Below are 24,022 nucleotides of genomic sequence, written 5' to 3'. Positions count from 1 at the left end.
CAAAGGCACGTACTGTGCAGGCTGCCTAGGCAGATTTGCTAATGCACTTTCTCCTAACCACAGCACTCACTGCTGTTTCAGTCCTGAAACTTGTCACGAAGTGTGGTGATGATTTTCTGATGTGGACAAGCATCCGGAGGGCTTAGACTGGGATTACGGCAAACTCACTGCATTTGTGACCTACCCCTGATTTCAGCAGGAACCTCCAGAGGTTTTAACTCTAGCCTACTGCCAAATTCCCATTCGCTGGGCCACTCAGTGGAGGGAGCTTCTTAGGTGTCCACTGGATGACATCCAAAACAAACCAGAATAATAAACCACAGAATTGGCAATCTATGGCTAGTACTAATATACTGTTCTCTGCTGCCTAGCTCTAGAACCAAGCTCCAGATAAAACCCTTTCCCCAGAACACACCCTAGCCACACCAGCCTCTTACCTAAACACAGCAGCTCCTCATCCAGCAAGAAAAGGGAATTGGCTGTGCTGCTCTGATGAGTCAGAGGAGCTTCTACTTGGCTGGAGGACCGGCTCCGTGAATGACCAAACTTTTGGGGAGGAGGTGGGAGGATGGGGATTTCTGATGAAGCTTGTGTCGGCACTAGCGCTGGTGCTGGCGTTAGTGTTTCAGGTGGCATTGGCGGTGGCGGGGTACTGGAGATGTCCACGCCAACGAGGTCAATGAGCGCGCTGAGATTACTGGTGGAATCGCTTCCTGCAGAGATGGGGAGAAAAGCTATAAGAGGGACTGCAGTCAGCTGGAGCAAAGGCTCTGAACAATGTGAAGACAATATCCAGGGCCAAGTTATCACAGATGATGCTTTGGGTAGGGGGTGTTTCTCTTTTAATCAGAATTTCTGACTCCTCAGAAGAGAGGAAACCTAGATGCTTTCCACTGGAGTATTTGCTGTTAAACTGCTATTGAACTGGACACTGTATAGTTAGGAAACTTCTGTATAAAAAGAGGAGCCCAATCCAGGCACTGCTCTCTCCACTGCATGTACTATGTGCAGTGTAGTTGGCAATCCTTTCCATGCCTGCATAGCTCTGGCTAGAACTTGGGAGACCCAGTGTGGTGACAATAGGCAGCACAGGCTGGAGTCAATCAAGGCGTTACTAGCGAGCCAAAGAGAACTGTGTCCAGAGCCCCTTCACGTTCATCACAACCAAATCCTGGCTCTTCCCTATGACAAGGGACACCATTCTGTACAATGGTCATTTCCCTCATATTTTTTATCAAAGAATCTTGAAGTGTTTTCCAAACAATAATTATGCCTCATGACACCCCAGAGAAGTGGGTATTGTTAGTCCCGTTTTCCAGATGGGGAAACTTAGGCAGATAGTGGCTGCTAAGGGACTGGTCTAAATTCACACAGAGCTGCTGGCAGAACTAGAAACAGAACCCACATCCCTTGACTCGTGAACCCCTACTCCAATCCCTTAAATGTAAGGTTGGGAACATTATCTAAGCACAGAGAACAAGATAAACAATAAATGTATGTTAACTTCTTCCCTGCTGGTATTTAACCGTTCAGGTGGGACCAGGACGGTTGAATAATCTAACTAAAATGTTGCATTCCACATCAGCTGTTAGTAATCCAGATAGGAAAGCTCAGCTCAGATGCAGGTCTGCTTAGTCAGAACGTCACAGGTCATAAGGTTTCATTATTAAAAAGCCAGCTGTGGAAATGGCAGAGCCTTCCAAGTCAAAGCATTGTCACTGGTGGCCAGAATTACAAACTCATCTGTGTGGCCATCAATGCCTGCTGTTTGGAAGCTGATTTGTCATTCCTACCTGGGCAGATTTTAGCCCAAACAGCTGAAAATACTCTCCATTACTGCAATTATTTGGACATCCTTCACAAGAGGAAATTCAAAATGACAGGATTCAAAACTGAACAGAACAGATGGCTACTCACCTTCTGTTGCAGACAGTGTCGGGATATCCACTTCACCATTGATCACTTGACCCTCAATTATTTTTTTATAGGAATTTATTACCCGGGATAAATTGTCACTGGCCTGAAGAATATCCCCTAGATGTGGAAGAGAGGCAAAAACTCCAGTAGAGATTTCAGTCATTTGGCTCGCTCTACTACTTTGGATGCTCAATCATCATAATCAACAACAACCCATTATTTAGACTGTAAGCTCTTCAGGGCAGGGGCTGTCTGTTCAGCGCCTCACACAACGGGGCCCCATTCTCAACTCAGTGATTAGCTCCCATAGAGACATCTCCCCTCTTCTAAGTGCTGTATGCCCCTACCTTGTGTTCACTGAGATCGTTTCCCACATAGCCTCCCTCCCAATCAATTCTTACTGCCAAGGCCCTGCTCTAATTTAGATCATAAGCTTTAAGGGCCTTGGGTTTTTATCTGCCTGTTAGAGGCCACACATATCCATGGAGGCACAGAAAGAAGTAACATAACATTAATAGGCCTCTTGCTGTATTCCTGCCCAGCTACTGGCCACACCAATCTGGCTGCAATCCCCTTCTTAATAATAATATAGTAATTGGAGATATACCCATCTCCTAGAACTGGAAGGAACCTCGAAAGGTCATCAAGTCCAGCCTCCTGCCTTTACTAGCAGGACCCAGTACTGATTTTTGCCCTAGATCCCTAAGTGGCCCCCTTAAGGACTGAACTCACAACCCTGGGTTTAGATTCATAGATTCATAGATTCACAGACTCTAGGACTGGAAGGGATCTCGAGAGGTCATTAAGTCCAGTCCCCTGCCCTCATGGCAGGACCAAATACTGTCTCGACCATCCCTGATAGACATTTATCTAACCTACTTTTAAGTATCTCCAGATATGGAGATTCCACAAACTCCCTAGGCAATTTATTCCAGTGTTTAACTACCCTGACCGTTAGGAACTTTTTCCTAATGTTCAACCTAAATCTCCCTTGCTGCAGTTTAAGCCCATTGCTTCTTGTTCTATCATTAGAGGCTAAGGTGAACAAGTTTTCTTCCTCCTCCTGATGACACCCTTTTAGATACCTGAAAACTGCTATCATGTCCCCTCTCAGTCTTCTCTTTTCCAAACTAAATAAACCCAATTCTTTCAGCCTTCCTTCATAGGTCATGTTCTCAAGACCTTTAATCATTCTTGTTGCTCTTCTCTGGACCCTCTCCAATTTCTCCACATCTTTCTTGAAATGCGGTGCCCAGAACTGGACACAATACTCCAGTTGAGGCCTAACCAGCGCAGAGTAGAGCGGAAGAATGACTTCTCGTGTCTTGTTTACAACACACCTGTTAATGCATCCCAGAATCACGTTTGCTTTTTTTGCAACAGTATCACACTGTTGACTCATATTTAGCTTGTGGTCCACTATGACCCCTAGATCTCTTTCTGCCATACTCCTTCCTAGACAGTCTCTTCCCATTCTGTATGTGTGAAACTGATTGTTCCTTCCTAAGTGGAGCACTTTGCATTTGTCTTTATTGAACTTCATCCGGTTTACCTCAGACCATTTCTCCAATTTGTCCAGATCATTTTGAATTTTGACCCTGTCCTCCAAAGCAGTTGCAATCCCTCCCAGTTTGGTATCGTCCGCAAACTTAATAAGCGTACTTTCTATGCCAACATCTAAGTCGTTGATGAAGATATTGAACAGAGCCGGTCCCAAAACAGACCCCTGCGGAACCCCACTTGTTATACCTTTCCAGCAGGATTGGGAGCCATTAATAACTACTCTCTGAGTACGGTTATCCAGCCAGTTATGCACCCACCTTATAGTAGCCCCATCTAAATTGTATTTGCCTAGTTTATCGATAAGGATATCATGCGAGACCGTATCAAATGCCTTACTAAAGTCTAGGTATACCACATCCACCGCTTCTCCCTTATCCACAAGACTCGTTATCCTATCAAAGAAAGCTATCAGATTGGTTTGACACGATTTGTTCTTTACAAATCCATGCTGGCTATTCCCTATCACCTTACCACCTTCCAAGTGTTTGCAGATGATTTCTTTAATTACTTGCTCCATTATCTTCCCTGGCACAGAAGTTAAACTAACTGGTCTGTAGTTTCCTGGGTTGTTTTTATTTCCCTTTTTATAGATGGGCACTATATTTGCCCTTTTCCAGTCTTCTGGAATCTCTCCCTTCTCCCATGACTTTCCAAAGATAATAGCTAGAGGCTCAGATACCTCCTCTATTAACTCCTTGAGTATTCTAGGATGCATTTCATCAGGCCCTGGTGACTTGCAGGCATCTAACTTTTCTAAGTGATTTTTAACTTGCTCTTTTTTTATTTTATCTTCTAAACCTACCCCCTTCCCATAAGCATTCACTATGTTAGACATCCTTTCAGACTTCTCAGTGAAGACCGAAACAAAGAAGTCATTAAGCATCTCTGCCATTTCCAAGTTTCCTGTTACTGTTTCTCCCTCCTCACTGAGCAGTGGGCCTACCCTGTCCTTGGTCTTCCTCTTGCTTCTAATGTATTGATAAAAAGTCTTCTTGTTTCCCTTTATTCCCATAGCTAGTTTGAGCTCATTTTGTGCCTTTGCCTTTCTAATCTTAGGGCCCCTGCATTCTGGTGTTATTTGCCTATATTCATCCTTTGTAATCTGACCTAGTTTCCATTTATTATATGACTCCTTTTTATTTTGTAGGTCATGCAAGATCTTGTGGTTAAGCAAAGGTGGTCTTTTGCCACATTTCCTATCTTTCATACCCATTGGAATAGCTTGCTTTTGGGCCCTTAATAGTGTCCCTTTGAAAAACTGCCAACTCTCCTCAGTTGTTTAGCAGGCCAATGCTCAAACCACTGAGCTATCCCTCTCCCACCTATGAGCTATCCCTCTCCCACATACCCTCCCCACCAAAAAGGGGAGATGGTTGTTTTACCCAAACTGCTGTCGTTATCCTCTGTTTCACTGGCCAGTTTGAATAACGTCCGTCTTTTGGTTTCACACCTTTCGTAGAGCTCCTGGGAAGAGAGATCAGGAGAAAGGGTCTTATCAGCCAAAAGCCATCAACAGCAACAAACCCTGCTCTTGGAGTCAGCATGAAATGATTCATCTGCATGGAAGTCCCAGTGTGAAGGGAGACCCAGAGTCTTTTCTTGATGCGAGTGCTGGTCCAACTGGGTGTCCAAATTCCCCTTTCCCAGCTCTACAGGGAGCTATTCACATTTTTATCAGCATAAGGAGAACAAGTCCGATCTACATTCTCAGTATAATAAAGATGAATATCAGCCAGTAGTATGCTATGTACACAAGGCACGCACTACATGCCCAACTGGCTGTGCATTGTCCAGCCAGCGGCCTGCAGGACTATTCTGTCCAGCACCAAAGGGGGATGCCATTTTGTAAATCTTGCTGTACTTGGAAGGTCATGCTGCATGGAGGACACCGTTTTGAACCACGTTAGGCATGCAAGTGAGTTGTTGCATGTCTTACTACAAATGTCACAGCCTGCCACTGATACCATCAGTCCTCCATGCTATCGCCATTTATGCTTAATTCTCTTTGTACTCTATATGCTGGACTATTTTTATCATCATCTCTGCTACAGTAGCTCCTTACGACCCCAAATGAGGATGGGGGTCCCATTGTGCTAGGTGCTGTAAACTCCCTGCCCCAAAGAGCCTCTGATCTAACTGGGAGAACAGAAGTATTGTCATTACCATTTTACAGATGGGGAACTGGGTACAAGAAAACCACATGACTTGCTCAAAGTGAGAGCTGGGAACTGAATTCAGATCTCCTTAGTGCCAGTCCAGTGCCATAACCAAAATTCCGGTCTTCAGTCCAGGGAGTGGTCCATGAGCACACAGCCCACTACCTCCACTCTGGTGGAGATGAGTTCAAGGAAGGGAAAGTTTCTGAATTAGTTGTGGGTATTTTTTGTCATCACCTCATGTGCTCATGTATCTTTTTTTATATTATAGAGTGAAATGTATGTGTACAGTCACGGAGAACCCCTGGTAGATTAAAAATCTGTGTCTATTATAGAAATTAAACCAATCTTTATCGTCCCTTTTGGTTATAATTTTCTTGGTGCTCTCTCCATTAAATACAGTGTTTACAAGCTTTTCCCCTGAAGGGAAGGAAACCTTTGTTGTTTGGATCAAAGATTTTAAGTTTATTTGAATATGGTGCTTTGGGAGATGACTATTTCCACCACAAGCAGCATGGCCAGTGGCTCAGGGAATCAGAAAATGTGGCTTCCTGATTCTGCCACTGACACACTGTGTGATCTCAGTAAGTCATGCATTCCTGGTGTGCTCACTTTCACCACCTGTAAATAGAGATAGTGCCTGCTTCTTTACAAGTCGTCAGCTGAAAAGTACTATGTGCATAGTATTATCACCTCCAGCTGATCATTCCCATAGATTGCTCTCAGCTCTGATCACTGCTCTTTATATCATTGATCGCTTTGTTCTGCGTATTTGCAACTTTTTGCAAAGGTAAAGCTCCATAAAGTCTGGAAGAAGGAAATGCTGAAGGACTCCTATGCAGAGGAATGAGCTTGTACTCACCTTCATGAGCTCCTTATCAGCCTCTGACGAGTCCTCTTTGCTGTAGTGAACCAGCATCTCATTCAGCAGCTTCACGTTGTTATTCACTTCCTCTAGAGTGTGCATGCGTTTTGTCACCTTCTGGATCCGAGCCTCATCCTTCAAAACAAAAAGAGAAGAGTGAGTCTTCCCATAAGATCTCAACAGCAGGAGCTCAGCTGTGGGTCGCATCAGATGAAATGCTGGTGCGTTTTTGAAATAGAACTGGGCAGGAACTAGATTTTCTATTTTGTTGGAAATTCTGCAATTTCAAAAAACCCTTCCATTCTGACACAGAATAAAACCAAAAACGTTCAAAACTTCTTGTGAAAGAAATTTAAAAGCAAAATTGTTTTGGGTGAACTGAAATGTTTTGTTCAATAAAACTGAAATGTTTTGTTCTAATTTTGACTTTTTAAAATGTTATATTACACAATATAAAATTTTTCAGAATTAAACACAAGGCATTTCAAAATAGAAAATCAAACCATTCTGTTCTGAAGAGTTAGAATTGGAATATTGGAATGCGCCGTTCTATTTTCTCCCTGAATGAAATTTTGTTGAAATAAACATGTTTCCGCAAAAGGATTCACTTTCAACAAACTGGCATTTTCCATTCCAAAAACATTCTGTCAGAATATTTTTAACCCATTCTAATTAGGCATCCATGCTCTCCACCAAAGATAAGGGAACCCCCTCCAATGTGATGCCTAGAGTTGCATGGGGGCAGGGCTAATTTATATAGAAAAGAGATTCCAGTGACTTGTATTCTCTCCAAATTAGAAACTGTATTTCTCTTTGCCAGAACAATATTGGGTCACTTGAACCCCAAGACAACTGGATACTGGAGTGGATGGAGACATCACAATTTCATTAATAGGTAGGGTGGGATATATATGTGCATGTAGACAACTTGCGATAAGTGCCAGATTGACAACCCTGGAGACAGTCCTCTATATCCACAGATCAGATCCAAAAAGACTGCAGCACTTCAAGCTTCTCCCTCACCAATCCCTGATGCAGAGTGCCCCCTTGAGGGGTGAGAAGGTAGTTCATTCCCCATGGTCCATTTGATCCTTGCCTTTTCTGCTATATCTTCCAACTAGGGAACCAACTACAGAGGTTCTGTGATGCAGACACCTGTTAACTGGGACCCACAGTGAGACACCAACAAATTCATTTCACACAGCCCACCCAACAGCCACTGGATGATATTTCAGTTACTACCAACTGGATGTGAACTGGCAACCGTAAAGGTGAAAGGTTCTAGACCTCTTTGCAAATTCCTTTGAGTCATTCAGTCCCTAAAGCTTCAAGCACAGATGAGCAGGCCGGTTTAAATAGCTGAACTAGTGCAATACTAATGGAGAGTGAAAGAACAAATCTAGTGATTCTGCCATTCACGAGTCACTAAAGCTACGTACCAGCTAGTGTTAAAAAGTTTACAAATGACAAAGCAAGCTCCTGATAATGATAATTCCTACAGGAGTTTCTTAAATAATTCTATTGTTTTTTCTTACCTCTTTTACCATTGATTTAATAAGTTTGTTTGCCTCTTGTAAGTCATCTGGGTTTTTGCTTTTTAACAGTTTGGCTAAAAGCTGTAAGAAGAGAAGAGAACTTTTTAGGAAAAAGTAGTCTCTTATTAAAGGGAGACAGAAAGATCATGTATCCAATGATTGCTCCACTGAAGAAAGGGAAGTGGACAGTTCAGAAAAAGCAGACTTGGGTCAAAGCAGCTTACTTTGCTTTTTCAGCAACAGTAACTTCCATAGGAGTCATTCATGGATTTGATATTTTGTTTTTTGTTAAATTGCCAGATTTTCATTTACATACAGTACAAGCACATTGGGATCTTGGAGACTTTCTGATACTAAAAAGAGTTCCTCCTGGTGCAGAAAGGTGAAAAGCTTTTCCTCTCCTCCATTACAGCAGTTGGAGAGCGACTTAACTAGAAATGGCCAGATAGTGACAACACTGAGATGGTCTCTCACTCGGAATTTCAACTCTAAGTCTCTAGGTGGTAAGAATCAAACCCACACTCCGAGTGAAATCAGGCCCACATACCAGCAGATTAGAGCTGAGTCAGAGCACTTCCTTTTACTTAAAGTTTTGTTTTGTTGGTGGGATTAAGATTGCAGCCTTCACTTTACCTTGGATTTCTCCTCATCATCAAACACAGGGTTTTTGGGGCGAGGTGGTGGAGAGGGGATCAGGGTTCTATCCACTGGAATTACAGGGTCACATATAACAACACCTGAGAGAAGAGAAAACAAAGTAGGTTTGTACCTGCAGTCACTCAGGACAGTGCTACTATCTGCATACAGGCAGCACAGAGAGGGTGCAGCGCTGCTGCTTGCATACTGGGTTCAGAGGGAACATGCAGCCCAACTCTGTGAACACTGGGATGGAAGGATATTTCAGTGAGGATTAACACAGCAGCAAAATCCCTGTGCATGTTATCTGGTGAACTGAGGGATGTTTTCCTTAGGGAAAAGGCAAATACTCCAAGGGTTAGTTTGCCACATCCTTACAGTTTCTGTACCCGAGACGTATAATCAATAGTTCTCCACTCTGGGTCTTTCTCCTTTCACATTGCCTTGGAACCCCAATATAATGTAATCCTGCTTTGTGAAAACTCAAAACCATGTATATTTTCAGCATAAGGGAGACAGAGCAGACAAGCATAGAACAATAATGCAGAATGTGGTATCCACAGACTCCTAGCCAATAGTTGGAGAAAGGATCAAGTTTCATGGCCAGGCCCCACCACAGAATCCTTAACTTTGCATTGTACTCATAGAGGCTTCTGAAGGCAGACTCTTTGTGCTGAAGCTATGAGCATCTCTTCTGAGCACTTTAGGCCTTGCCTATGTGAAAAAGTTGCACCAGTTTAAAGTGCAATTTTTAAGCAACTTAGTTATGCTGGTGCATGAAGCTGTGCGGATGCTCTTGTTTTGGTTTAAATCAGGCTTATTTAGTTTAAATTGATAAGGAATCATCTTAAGCTAAATCAAGATAAGTCACTCAAACTAAAATAAAAGTGTCTACACAGGGGTTTGCACTAACTAAATCAGCTTAAAAACCAATTTAAGTTAAACCAGTGTAAAATTGTCATGTGGACAAGGCATTTTCTACCATCTGATTGAACAAGTCCTGCCCCCAGATAGAGGCTGCCTTCTTAAGTGTCCCCTCTTTGTGACATTCCTGCTTAAACATGTAGGGTACAAGAATGCACGAAAGAGAAGCTGCTTCCCACCTTGTCTCTTCAGCATGTAGTAGGCATCTTTGATTTTGGATTCCTCTGGCAGTGCCACTGTCCAGCTGTACAGCAACTCAATAACTTTGGTTTTCACTTTCTCTGAGACTCTGTCCCCCAGGTACTGGGAGGGGTGGCGAAAAGGAAAACATGTCAATCTGTCTCTCTCTTTTCTTTGTAAAAAAAAAAAAATAATAAATAAATCAACACTCAATATAGGAATTCATTGGTGCTCATTAAAGTCTGTTCTCACATTAGATGGGAGTATGAATATCCTATACATCCTGTCTGTGTTGATCTGGGATACAGTTTCCTAACACAGATGGCGAGGACCACTCATCATTAACTACACTGATACAAGATGCAGTTCACCAAGACAAAACTTCCCTCACCTCTTTAAAGTAACGTTTACATTGTGTTTCATGATAAAACATCATCTTATCTCCATCTGCCTGAGACAACATGAGCCTAATTCAGTTTGGAGTTATACCACGGCTAAATGGGATGCTCTGGGCCCAATCCTGTTCCCAGTGAAATCAGTAGGTGCTTTGCCAGTGACTTCAATGGAAGAAGGATCAAACCTCCTGTTGGTGTCCAGTTGCTTTTGTCTTAAGAAAATGGTGGTGATGATAATACTTTGCACTGACATCATCTTTCACCAAAGAATCTCAAAATGTTTTCCAAACATGAATCAAGCCCCATAACATCCCTATAAGGTACATAAGTATTATCCACCTGCCACACTGATGCACAGAGAGATTAATCGACTTGACTAAGACAACACAGCAAGTCAGTAGCAGACCCAGGAACCAAATCCAGGAGCCCCAACTCCTAGTCCCTTGCTCTAACCACTGACTCACAATTCCTCCTGCTGATGATCATGTTCAAACAAAATAAGTAACACAAAGTCTAAAAGTCCTTGCACCACATTAAGGAAACGAGCAATGCTAAGTATTGCACAAGCAATGGGAAAACAACTGCTGCTTGCTGAGAGAACTAGTAATCAGAGTGCAAAACACCCAGCAAACAAAAGCTACAGACTAACTCACACAGTGAGCCAGATACTGTGCTGCATGCTTTGGGAGCTACTTATGGTTTTAGAAAGGTCAGACTGTTACACAGAGGTATAGAAAATAGCTTAAAGACTGACCTTTGGAGACACAACTTTTATTAACTCGTTTAAAAACCGAAACTTCCCTACTTCATTATGAAATCTTCTCCCACAGTTCTTCATACAAGCTTCCAGCACCTGTGTTCAAGCAACAGAAACAGGTGGTGAAATCAACACACCCCAAACCCAGAGAAATAACACAGCTGCTTTCCTCTAAGGGAGGCCCCAACTAGAACAGGTGACAGGTAAGGGTCACATTTCATTGAGATAGAGGAACTTCTGCCCAAAGACACAAGGCTTGAACCCCACTTCTTTGAGGCAGCTTCCCCAATCTTGACAGAGCACGCTGAGGGGCCATCTCTTGGAAAGTGGCAGCGGTGGGGGAAAAAACCTCCCTGAAAGTAACAAACAAAAGGATCTAGAGTGAAACTGAGATTTTCTGGCTCCAGTGCAATTAGTAAACTAACTCCATGCTTCAGTTACATGAGTCAAGTATCCTTCTTTCTCAGTCTTCATCCCCCTGCAGAGAAGAAGAATTAAGGAGTTGATCATGTCAGTTTCACTGAGCATGGGAATGATGGTACTAGATAACCCTACTGAACAATAGGGATCACCCCCCCTTAAATTCCACACTGAAGAGCCCAGCTGGGCTCTGGGCTTTGAGAGAGGAGGAAAGGACTACCTACTGTCAAGGCCTGGACTGCCTCCCATTCCTGAGGTGACTGGATTTTATGAGCCAGTAGTCTCACAGCTATCTGTGGACTGAAACAAACCAAGGTGCCACATTATAAATAAAACAGACACAGGGATTTTAGGACTTTCTAGACTTTCACAAAATCTTCTGATTAGATAAGTAGGGTATCACAAAATTAAAAGGAAATGTAACTTTGCCCTTCTATAGTTTGACATCTTCAAAGCACTTTAAAAAAATAATCTTCACAGCATCTACGTAAACTGGGGCGTTTACACATTTAAAAAGGGAATGTGGTCTAGTGCATATGGGCTGTGCACAGGACTGGTAACCTGGAATTCCTGAGATCTAACCCTGCTTCACTGAACGTTTCACGGTGTGGCCTTGAACCTTCGCTGTGCCTCATTTTGCTTTGTCTGCGGCAGAATAATTCTTCCCTACTTTGCAGGAGTGCCATGACTCATAAGGGTTCATTAGTTATTGTTTATAAAGTTTTTTAAAGATGTAAAGCCTTATATCACCTTGTGAATGGTTTAGTCAGAATGGAGCTCACTCAATATATACAAATTGCAGCAAGGGAGGTGTAGGTTGGACATTAGGAAAAACTTCCTAACTATCATGGTAGTTAAACATTGGAATAAATTGCCTTGGGAGGTTGCGGACTGTAGTGGGGTGGTTACCCGCTCCTGCCCTGCGTGGGGGCTAGATGATGACTGGTAGTAGCCTTATACTGTGGCGAGGTGGGGATAGTGGGTGGCAGTTTCCTGGGGAGGGGAGACCCTGAGAGAAAGGGGTTACTGACAGGGGGCAGCATCCCAGCTAACAGGGCACTGGAGTCCAGGGAGGGACACGGGAGGCCAAGCGGTAGTGGATCATTGGCCTGCAGAGGGCACTCCAGGCTGGAAATCGAGCTAATTCCCTGAGAGACCAGCAGGAGGCGCTGCAGGGGTGAATCTGCATGCTTACATGGACTCTCTATCATTAGAGGTTAAGAGCAGGTTAGACAGACACCTGTCAGGAAGGGTCTAGATAAATATTTGGTCTTGCTTTCAGGGCAGGGGACTGGTCTAGAACAACTCTTGAGGTCCCTTCCAGATTCTATGAAATAGTCTATGAAAATAAATGATAAGGATTATTATCCCCATTTTACAGACTGAGAAATTGAGGCAGAGAGGTTAGGAAAGATTCCCAAGGCCAGAGAAGTAGTCAGTGTCAGAGGAAGGTTTAGAACTCATGTTTTCCTGGCACCCAGTCCTGCGCTCAGATCATGTTACTTTTGAAAGAAAAGAGGAAGAGCTTGCTATATGCTTCCACATTACCCTGCTTCCTTTATGTTCATGTTTTCCTTGTAATATCAGCATACTTTACAAATATAAAACATCAACATCAGGACATAAAATTTTGTTTCAATTGAGAATGTTAAAATACAATACTAAGTCTGACGGACTTGGACACACACCCTTCAAGTTCTTTGTTGATCTGGTCACAGAACCCAATGATGTACTCCCAGTCTTCTTGCCTGTTAGACGGGTTGGTGGCTCTATCTTTAGTAAAAAAAAATAAAAATAGAGAACACACATTATCAAAACACAACAAGAAGCAGATTAATTGGCATTTCCGAGAGAGAAGTGTCAATTGCCGCTCATCAAAACTGAGAAATGAGTTCACAATTTCCATTCCCATATATTTGTGGGTGCTTAGTCAGGAAGGAATGTCAAAGTCAAATCAGGCCACTCCAAAATTAGCAAAACACCTAACACAGTTCTTTGCAGATCCAGGCAATGAAGCTCAAGTACTTACAGATTCACTATTTTCTAGTTACTGAACAGAAGAGAACAACCTCTCAGTCTTACCCCAGCTAGGCAGGCTTGCAATGTTGATCTCTCTTCCCTTTGTCCATTTATAATATTTAACTACTTAGGGTCAGTGCCTTCAGTCCTGTTGTATGCAAATCTCCCTCTGCAGTCACTGGGAGTTTTGCATGTGTACAAATTGCAGGATCTGGGCTTTAACACAGTGCACAGATCCTTTACCTAGAATCACAGAATATCAGGGTTGGAAAGGACCTCAGGAGGTCATCTAGTCCAACCCCCTACTCAAAGCAGGACCAATCCCCAGATAGATTTTTGCCCCATACCCCTAAGTGGTACCCTCAAGGACTGGACTCACAACCCTGGGTTTAGCAGGCCAATGCTCAAACCACTGAGCTATCCCTCCCTGCTTTGATGCCTTGTTCTTGGAACACCACAGAATTTATTAGATGCCTTTACATTTCTTACTGGAAATGAGATTCACAATCCAGTTTGCCAAAAGCTTACTTTGGGATACTACCTAGCTCACAAAGAAGCAGACTGCAGAATACTGAAGCTTTTGAGACGTATTTTTGTTAAGAATTTATCTGCTCCAGATAGGTCAACTCAGATACAGCAATGGGTTTTCAGAGGCAGAGGCTCCCGCTTCAACCTAATTTTACAGCAGACCCAACTGAGGCATGATGTACTAAAGTGGAAATTTGTTTGTTGCAGGGGCAGCAACAACATGCTGCAGTTTTGCATTACCAATCCAGACTCTCTCCTTCCCCCAATGACTAAGTTATCAACAGCAGGAAGCAATATCAAGGAAAAAAAAATGTTACAAATCCAGCTGAAATACAGCAAATCAAACCATAGTGAAAGTAGGTAAACGTGCATGTACTGTAGTCTTAAATGCAAATATAAAAGAATAAGTTCAAGTGCACACTACGCTACAAACTGTCATTAAATATCAGCATTAATTTAAAACACATCCTTCCACCAGTCCACTGGCATAAATACAACAACTGTCAAAACTACTGCACTGAAACTTCTGTTTTAAAGTGCATCCGAACTCTCTTGCTGTTTTACTCCTACAGTGTTTGCTTGGCTTTGCTTTCCCAAGAAATACGCTCCCATAATTTCACAGGCCCCAGTCTTGTGAGATGCTTCACATATGTGGATAGCTGTGCCCAGGTTGAGCCCCAGTGGCTTCTGTGGGACACTGGGCGAGCAAAAGGGCACATACCACAAAGTTGCTTCCCTTGGTCTTTAAATTAAGCTACCAAGCTGTGTTTTTAAACTCAAGAATAACTTTAGTTAAAATGCAGTTGCTGCAGTGCCACATATTTGTTAAAAACACTAAAATCTTATTACCATGCCCTTGATTTCTAAACACCATGACAGCAGCATGAAAAACCGGGCTTACAAGACAGCTTGCTATCTTCATGCAAGCAAATCAGCATTCTGTATGGCTGTGTGCCAAAGCACCCTTCCATTGCTAATTCCACCAGCTTGTGCTGCTCTTTGCACAATGCAGACTTAAGAAATATACAATGGGATGTTCTATTATTACAAAAAAAAACAACTAATTCCTTTCAACCAACAGACATTTGGGCGGCAGCACATTCTGACATGAGGAGGGAGATCTGGTCTGGGCAATTAAACATAAACGACATTTCCACGGTAGTCACTAATTTTAAAGCTGCTCTGCTTTTTAGCTTGAATGACTTCTCCCAACATATCTTGGAATCTCAGAGGGTTGAATATTCTCAGTTTAGGCCTGGAGTCACCTGACAAGTCTTGTTGTTTTATATTCAGAACTCTCATGATAGTCAATTCCAACAAGAAGAGAGACGTCATTAGGGGGAGATTACATTCCACATAAGGAAATCACCCCCTATAAATATCAATGTAATACCTGTATGATATCCTATGTCAACATGCTCTATCAGAAATTCTGTCCTGGCCTGGAGAGTGAAGTTCTCCATTTATAGAGCAGGTAAAGTGCAGGCAGCAGCAGAACAAGCTTCTCCACTTTGCCTCATTAATGTGCCTCAACTGTGATCTGGAAGGATCACCTCTAGGAGGAGAGATTTACTCCTCAGGGTATGGGTACACTGACACTTTACAGAGCTGCAACTTCCGCGGTCAGGGGTGTGAAAAAACACCCCCCTGAGCGCTGCAAGATACAGCGCTGCAAAGCCTCAGTGTAATCAGTGCCGCAGCACTGGGAGTGCGGCTCCCAGCGCTGCAAGCTACAGCCGTAGAGGATGTGGTTTACGTGCAGCGCTGGGAGAGTTCTCTCTCAGCGCTGGCGCTCCGACCACACTCACACTTCAAAGCACTGCTGCGACAGTGCTCCTGCAGTGCTGCTGCAGCAGCGCTTTGAAATTTCAAGTGTAGCCATACCCTCAGTGTTCTCAGTCCTTGGTCTCTCTGTTAATACTGCCAAACAAGAGTCCAGTTAGCACCTGTTGTGGAAGCAGGTTTCATGTGAACACTTGGTCTACTAGGACACAAACTAAAACTTATCAACTGATTACACATAGCCTCTGAACAGCCCTCGGTAGATCTGAACCAGCACCTAAAGGAATGGACTTTATAACACATTACCATCTAGTCCCTTGGCTTTTAGAGACTGAAACATTTGGGTCACATCTGATGGTATAATAATGTTGTCTCATACCTGACCTGAGTGTCAAAGCCACTCAACATTCCTTTGCTGTTCTAAATCCTGAAACACTGATGAGGTGACACTCAGCTGTAAACCAAGGGTGCCTACTTCATTTATATAACAATGCTTTGGAACCCTGGGGAACAGAGAACTTTAGTTGTCTAATGAATTGTTCATATTTTCACTGTTCTACTTCTCTGTTGAAAGAAGGAAAACTTACAAGCCAACATTCTAGATGCCCATTACCAGATTGAAGGCTTGAATTGGGATCTTCAGCTCCTAGCAGCTACATGTCTGGTGTTCTCACTCTCTCTGCATCCCAGGTAGAATAAGCAGAATGCTAACTGATGATAATACGGAAATAGTTGATAGTATTTACACACACACAAATATAGTAGGTTTTATCTCTCTTCCCCCTCCCTCTTCTTAGATTATGAGCTCTTTGGGGCAGTACACTATACATTTACTACATGTGTGGACAGTGTCTAGCATATCATGGAGGTAATTATATAAATAAGCTACCTTGTATGTGAGCATCAGACTGAGCAGGGAGTGTTAAGCAAAAGGATCCAGCTGTATAGGAGCAACTGAGATTCATTTATTAACCTCCCCTTCCCATTTCAGCGAAGGCTGGAGGAGGAACCGCATGCAGGGAGAGGAAGAGCGCTGTCATCCCAGCAGCCAAAAGTAGGAAGGGAGAGAGGATAAAGATGCTGGGCCATCACATATTGAAGCACATCTCCTGCTGCAGTGTGAGGACTGAAGGCTGTGACGCCCACCTGAACACAGAATGGCTCTGCCGCTCAGTTGAAGGGCAAGTGCCATTGACTCAGAAAATTCCTGGTAACACAAGTCATGTTCTGTCCTTTCCTTGATGTGGGAGGTTGGTCCATACTGCTGTATGGATTTTGCCCCTTCCTTCAGTGAGGACACAATGGGTACATCTTCGAGCTTAGCATCTGACACAACACTCCTTTTTTTGATAGAAAGTTATCAGAAAAACAGTGCAATTCAGCTTCCTAGCCAAGTTTCCCACTCCCGTATCACACAATTACCATGAAGTAATGAAGAGTTATACAATGGCACTCATTTCCCTCACCTTTATCCAACAGAACAGCCACAAGGCAACAGGTACCTCTCCTGTATATCTCCATTGTGACCTTTTCCTCCCAAAACTCCACTTCCCTGAAGGACAGAGTGTTATTTGGCAAAGACACCCAGACTCCCCCACTAGCCCACACACATTTCTTCAACGGCCAATGGAAAACAAATGATCTGTGCTCCTCTACAATGGGAGGATTCTATAATCAGACCAGCATGAGTCACTGTACACTTTTTTTTTTTTAATTAGGAAGCAAAATTCAAATCTTATATCTAGGCTTGGCATATTCCATTTTCATTTTTGTTGACAATTTAGACAGATAATATTGATGTTTATTTTTAAGCTTTTCTATTTTTATGTATTTAAATGTTCACATCTACGGGAAATTATGGGGAGGGTCAGACAATATGGGTCATCAGGCAATAATAATTAAAAGACAGTAGACACTGCCATTCATAAAGGTAAAGCTTTAGAACTATTAAAATGCAAATTTTTAATATTACATGTCAAAATATACAAAGTAAATATCCTTAAATCAAACTATTCAGTTCTCAAGCAGTGTTTTTCTTACTTTGCCTCTCAGTACATTTTAATTACCATCCATGGAAATATTTTTGTCAGTTTGTGCATGTGAGGTGAAATAGACATTTACTGATAAAAAAACAGATTATTTCAAGCCCACTTATGTCCCACGAAAAATGTGCCCTCCCCTTAGCCCCCAATCAGGCTCACCGAAGTTAGTGATATGCTCTATCTAGTTGTAAGTGACCAAGCCATAGGACATCCACTCCCTCAGCTTTCACAGACTGAAAATTTAAACTGTTGGAAGCTTTTCCTGCTATTCAACCTAAAATTTCCTTCATATTAGACATATTTTCATATATGACATTAATCAGTTCTCTTTGGAGAGAGAAAAAAAGAGAGACTGGGTGTTTCTGAGTATGTAACTAGCTACAATTAATACATTGCTAGGAAGATACTGACACATTGTGAGGAGCTCACAAGATCAGCCAAAATGATCAGCAAGCAGGAAGAAATGATTTACAAGGAAAGATGAATAGCTAAAAACAACTAAGACAGATGATAACATTCTACACCTATTTGAATAGTGTTAACACCATGGTGGAAGAGGAATTATTTAAGCTAATATATGGCAATACAACTAGGAGTAATAGATTTTAGACTGTAAACTCTATAGGGTTGCGACTATGTTCTGTTCTCCATTTGTACAGTACTGGACCCTGGTTGGGGCTTTTAAGCTCACTGTAACACAAATAAATAAAGAAGTGGGATGAAATAAAGAAAGGGAAAAATCGAGGCAATAAGATCTAGTAGCTTGTGGTGTAGTCTCCCTAAGGGAAATGGTGGAAGCCCCAGACCTTGGAACATTTAAAAACAAATTATTACCATTATTGTTATTTATTTGTATTGCAACAGCACCTATGAGTCTCGGTCACGGAGCAGGACCTTACTGTGCTAAATGCTGTACAAACACGGGACAATAAAACAGCCAGACTGGACAGAATAAAGTACAATTGGGAACTGTTCAGCAACCGCTGGGAGATGGACTAACCAAGACTTTTTCTCCCTTAAACTTCCAGGATTCAGTGAATAGAGTGACTTGCCCTTAAAAATATGATTCCAACTATTGAAGCTTGTAACAGTTCTTGTTATAACATCTTCTTAAAAGACAAACTCTATTTATTTCATCTGAAGCCTTAACTCCTACTGTGAAATGATAGCTCAGAATAAGGCAGGGGTTCCCCTGGTGTAACATGGCTGTATCACATATCAGAGAAAGATGGTGGGTGAGGTGGTAGCTTGAAAGCTTGTCTCTTTCACTAACAGAAGCTGGTCCAATAAAAGATATTACCTCACCCACCTTTTTTCTCTGATATCCTGGGACCAACATGGCTACAACACCACGTATAAGGTATGACTGATTTAATGGAGAAATTCCTACAGGTGTGGACTAAGACAAATAGGACATTGTAATTGACAAAGTGAAGCAAGGTCTTATATTCAACTTGGTGGCATTTCTCTGTCATCTATCTATTGCAATAACTTTAAATGGTGCACCTGATCTATTCCAAAATTTCAGGGAATTTCTAGGCATCAGTGGGAGGAATCCTATTGTTTCAGGTGAAAATCAGAAAACTGGAAGGAGGAAATGGTAGGCACATTCTGGCTAGTCAAGAGACCCAGCTGCTTCAACCACCTCTGTAATTGTCTATAGAGCCAAGAACTAGTTGATGACACCAATTAACACTTTCCAGCAAAACTCTCTCTCCCATCTCATCTCTGTCCATCCTCCCAATAGAGTTTAACATGTTGACACCCTGAATGACTTCCTGTTCCCTCCCAGACAGCAATAATAACGGTGTGCAAAAGGGCGGTATAAAGGAACGCACAGAGCTCCTCACATGGATGAGTAGGGGGAGCACATGGAGCATTTAGTATGGGAGGGCAGAATGGCGGAAGGGGACATAAAGACCATGGAAATTGGAGGGCCCACAGAACCCCTGGGGAACAATGGTCTGGGAGGAGGTGGGACAGACAGAGCTCCTGGCATGTGGCTGAGGGGGCAATGAGAGGGGACACAGAGCTTCTGGCATTGGAGAAGAAGGGAGCCTCAGTCATGGGTGGCAAAGGGAGCATGGGGATCTCTGGCATAGGAAGAATGGGGGAGCATGGGAGCACACACAGAGCCCCTGGCAAGAGGAGATTGCTGAGAATCCCTGAAATAGAGGGGAGTGGGAAAACAGCACACAGGGAACCTGTGGAAGGGAATGGAGGAATGCAAGGAGCTCAGCCTACAAAAGCTACAAAGTGTGTGACCACCTAGTACAATATACTTTGCAAATGAGAATCCAAACCACAGGAAAATTTAGAGAAGAAGGGAATACTGACCTTTTATAGACAAAGAACTGATAGTTTGGAGGAGGTGGGGAATGAGTAAAGAATCTCCCTGGTTCACAAATGAATCACCAAATAACAGGCCAGATCTGCTGTTGTGGCCGCTGCAATTGCAGCTCTGGATTTCTGCTTCACTCAGACAGTCATAATGAGCACATTGAACACACTCAGTTGGACAAGTTATTGGAGAGGATATTTTTGAGGGGAGAGTCATTCCTCCAGTGTGAATACATAACAACCCGTCTCCCCTTCCCCAGCTCTGGCAGAGAGTCAGTCTACAGAGTAATCTCCTCCTTGGTATTACCCCATAAGCAGGTAATCCCCTTCACCGACAGGGATGGACTGCAGAGTTGAGCAAAGGAGCGACTGGAAGTCAGTGGCAGGAAAGGGACACGAGTGAGTGACAGGGAGGCAGACAGAGAATGGGGAAGAAAGCAAGGCAGTGAGAGAGAGAACAAGCCGAAACTGAGTGGGGCGAGTAGGTAGAATAGTTAGTTGGCAAGCACTGGGAGAAGAGGGGACAGGCAAAAGACAGGTCAAGTACATACTCAGAAATGATCAGAGACTTTTGATTTAAAAGCAATGAGAAAAGACTGTGCATGACTCTGGGTTGGGGCAGGAAGAGGGAAAAGGCAGCATCAGGCTATTAGGTAACTTGACAGGGACTCAGAAATGGGCAGTACGGACAAACAGACACATGGGATAAAACCCCAAATGCATGGAAAGCCCTATTCCAGGCAGGTGCTTGGTACATTATTTATAAAACAGCTAGCATGAAAATAACTGCATAAATAATAATTCCCCTCTGTGAGAGGTCAGAAGGCTCTGTCCATCTACACACACAGAAAACACCTGTATAGCCCATCATGCTGCCAAGAGGTGGGTTGTTGTTTTTTTTCATGAAAGCTGGTGGAGATGACAAAAAGTTGGTGGCAGGGGCAGGGACACAGAAGGGGAGAGGGAACTGGATAGGGAGTGGGAGGGCATGGAGTGGGCTTAGGAGCATTAGGCAGAGGGGGAGACATGAGCAGAGAAGCAGGGAAACATGGATATGGGGGCAACAGGAGCATGGATTGGACGGAGGACATGAATGGGGGACATGGACAGGGGGACACAGGGGCATGGATAGGATGGAGGACATGGACAGGGGACACAGGGGCGTGGATAGGATGGGGAACATGGATAGCGGGACACAGGGGTGTGGATAGGACGGGGGACACGGACAGGGGACACAGGCGTGGATAGGACGAAGGACACGGACGGGGGGACACAGGCGTGGATAGGACGGGGGACATGGACGCGGGGACACAGGCGTGGATAGGACGGGGGACACGGACAGGGGACACAGAGGCGTGGATAGGACGGGGGACACGGACAGGGGGACACAGGAGCATGGATAGGATGGGGGACACGGACAGGGGGACACAGGGGTGTAGATAGGATGGGGGACATGGACAGGGGACACAGGGGTGTGGATAGGACGGGGGACACGGACGGGGGACACAGGGCTGTGGATAGGACGGGGGACACGGACGGGGGACACAGGGCTGTGGATAGGACGGGGGACACAGGTGTGGATAGACGGGGACATGGACAGGTGGGAGCAGGCATGGATAGGATGGGGGACATGGACAGGGAACAGGAGTGGATAGGACAGGGGACATTGGACAGGGACACAGGGCTGTGGATAGGACGGGGACACGGCGGGGAACACAGGGTGTGTAGCTAGGACGTGAGAGACACAGGTGTAGGAAGGACGGGGACACATGGACGGGGGACACAGGGGTGTGGATAGGACCGGGACATGGACAGGGGGAGACAGTGCATGGATTAGGACGGGCATGGACAGGGGACACAGGGCTCGTGGATAGGACGGGGGACATGGACAGGGGAACACAGGGCGTGATAGGACGGGGGACATGGGACAGAGGGACACAGGGCTGGATAGGGCGGGGACACGGAACGGGGGACCACTCTCTGGATCAGGGGAGCACGGAACAGGCACAGGGGTGTGGATAGGCGGGGGACCAGGCGGGGATAGGACGGCGGGACATGACAGGGGAGGACAGGCATGGATAGGACGGGACATGGACGGACACAGGGGCGTGGATAGGACCGGGGACACGGATGGGGGGAACAGGGCTGTGGATAGACGGGGATGGACAGGGACACAGGCTGGGATAAGGATGGGACACAGGGGTATGGATAGACAGGGGACATGGCAGGGGAGCAGGCATGATAGACGGGGGACATGGACCGGACAACGAGGGCGGTGGATAGGACAGGGGACCTGGACAGGGGACACGGGGTTCGATGGGACAGGGACATGGACAGGGGACACAGGCTGTGGTAGGACGGACACGGAACCGGGGGACACAGGGGTGTAGATAGGACGGGGGACACAGGGTGTAGATAGGAGGGGGACATGGACAGGGGGAGACAGGCGTGGATAGGACAGGGACATGACGGGGGACACGAGGGCGTGGATAGGACAGGGACATGGACAGGGGTAGACAGGCGTGGATAGGACAGGGGACATGTGACGGGGACACAGGCGTGGATAGGACGGGGCACATGGACAGGGGGAGACAGGGTGGATAGCACGGGGACATGGACGGGGACACAGGGCGTGGATAGGACGAGGGACATGGACAGCGGCGGAGACAGGCGTGGATAGGACGGGGGAGCACTGGACGGGGGAACACAGGGAGTGATAGGACGGGACACGGAAAGGGGACACAGGATGTGACAGGACGGGGACATGGACAGGGGGGACAGGCGGGATAGGATGGGACGGACACGGAAAGGGGAACACAGGGATGTGGAGTGTACGGGGGAATGGAAGGGCGATACAGGGGCGCTGGATAGGAATGGGGGACACTGGCGGGGGGAGACAGGGCGTGATAGGACGGGGGACTAATGACGGGGGACACAGGGATGTGGATAGGACGGGGGACACGAAAGGGAACACAGCGGGCGTGGACAGGACGGGGGACCCGGAAAAGTGGAAACAGGGATGTGGAGTAGGACGGCGGGACATGGCGAGGGAAACAAGGGGTGTGGAGTAGGACGGGGGCACACGGAAAGGGGACACGGGATGTGGATGGACGGGACACGGAAAGGGGGACACAGGGATGTGGATAGGACGGGGGACATGGACAGGGGATACAGGTGTGGATAGGACGGGGGACATGGACGGGGGAGACAGGGGCGTGGCTGGGGCAGTGGGTGGCAGACAGGGAGACACAGGATGAAGGGGTATTGATGAGATGGAGGGAGGCAGACGGGGGCACTGATGGGGCAGAGAGGGGACCTGGGCTCAGAGAGCAGCAGAGGGGGGCACAGTGGCAGGGAGGGGCGGAGGACAGCAGACGGGGGGGGACATGGACCAGGGGACACGGGCACCTGAGGGCGGCAGACGGGAAGCACAGGGGGGTGGGGAGGGGACAGGGGCTGGGGGCCGCGGACGGGGGACGGGCGGGCCCATGGAGAGGAGGGGGACGGGAGGGTCACTCACTGAGCCAGGACTCCAGACTCTCCCCTTCCGCCTCCGCCATGTTGCCGGCCGGCCCGAGACTCCGCCCCAGCCGCGCGAGAGCCGAGCCCTGTGGGGCCGGGCCGGGCCGGGCCGGGGGAGGGGCGGCAGGTCTGTGGTGGAGAGGAGACTGCAGGGCGGGGGACTGGACCCCTCCCCGCTGTGCCGCCTCCCCCCCAGTGCTGGGGCTGTTGACAGTGGGGTTCATGAGCCTCCCGCCGCAGGCTGGGGGTATCCTCACCCCCCAGAACAAATGGCTGGTAAAAGCCCCCCTGCCCCAACTCCTCGCCCTAGCGGGCCTGGGGCTCAGACATCCCGGGTCACTGTGTGCGCACAGCGCCCCAGGCTGAGCCGGGACGGTCCCGATTTACTCACAGTACCCAGGAGCTCCTTCTACAATAGGCCCAAAAGTGTGGCAGTGGTTT

At 45.7% G+C, this 24,022-nt stretch overlaps 1 protein-coding gene across 2 annotated transcripts in view; it reads right to left on the bottom strand.

Moving 5' to 3' along the window:
* GGA3 (golgi associated, gamma adaptin ear containing, ARF binding protein 3) overlaps positions 1–23,642 on the bottom strand; it is a 36,536-nt gene extending 12,894 nt beyond the window's left edge. Inside the window, exons 1-11 of one of the 2 annotated variants that reach the window (XM_032792945.2) lie at positions 23,580–23,642; positions 13,037–13,121; positions 11,573–11,648; positions 10,926–11,024; positions 9,776–9,899; positions 8,670–8,773; positions 8,037–8,117; positions 6,499–6,636; positions 4,863–4,944; positions 1,918–2,034; positions 438–713 (exon numbers count right to left, since the gene is read on the bottom strand). In XM_032792945.2, the coding sequence (XP_032648836.1) occupies positions 438–713; positions 1,918–2,034; positions 4,863–4,944; positions 6,499–6,636; positions 8,037–8,117; positions 8,670–8,773; positions 9,776–9,899; positions 10,926–11,024; positions 11,573–11,648; positions 13,037–13,121; positions 23,580–23,619 (1,222 nt within the window). In that variant the 5' untranslated portion in view covers positions 23,620–23,642. The remainder of the gene's footprint in view (positions 1–437; positions 714–1,917; positions 2,035–4,862; positions 4,945–6,498; positions 6,637–8,036; positions 8,118–8,669; positions 8,774–9,775; positions 9,900–10,925; positions 11,025–11,572; positions 11,649–13,036; positions 13,122–23,579) is intronic. The other variant, XM_032792946.2, reaches the window with a different exon arrangement.
* Between the last annotated feature and the right edge of the window lie 380 nt (positions 23,643–24,022).

The sequence above is a fragment of the Chelonoidis abingdonii genome, chromosome 13 (genome assembly GCF_003597395.2).
Source record: "Chelonoidis abingdonii isolate Lonesome George chromosome 13, CheloAbing_2.0, whole genome shotgun sequence".
NCBI classification, from domain to species: Eukaryota; Metazoa; Chordata; order Testudines; family Testudinidae; genus Chelonoidis; species Chelonoidis abingdonii.
This window is presented reverse-complemented; position numbering and strand designations above follow the sequence as displayed.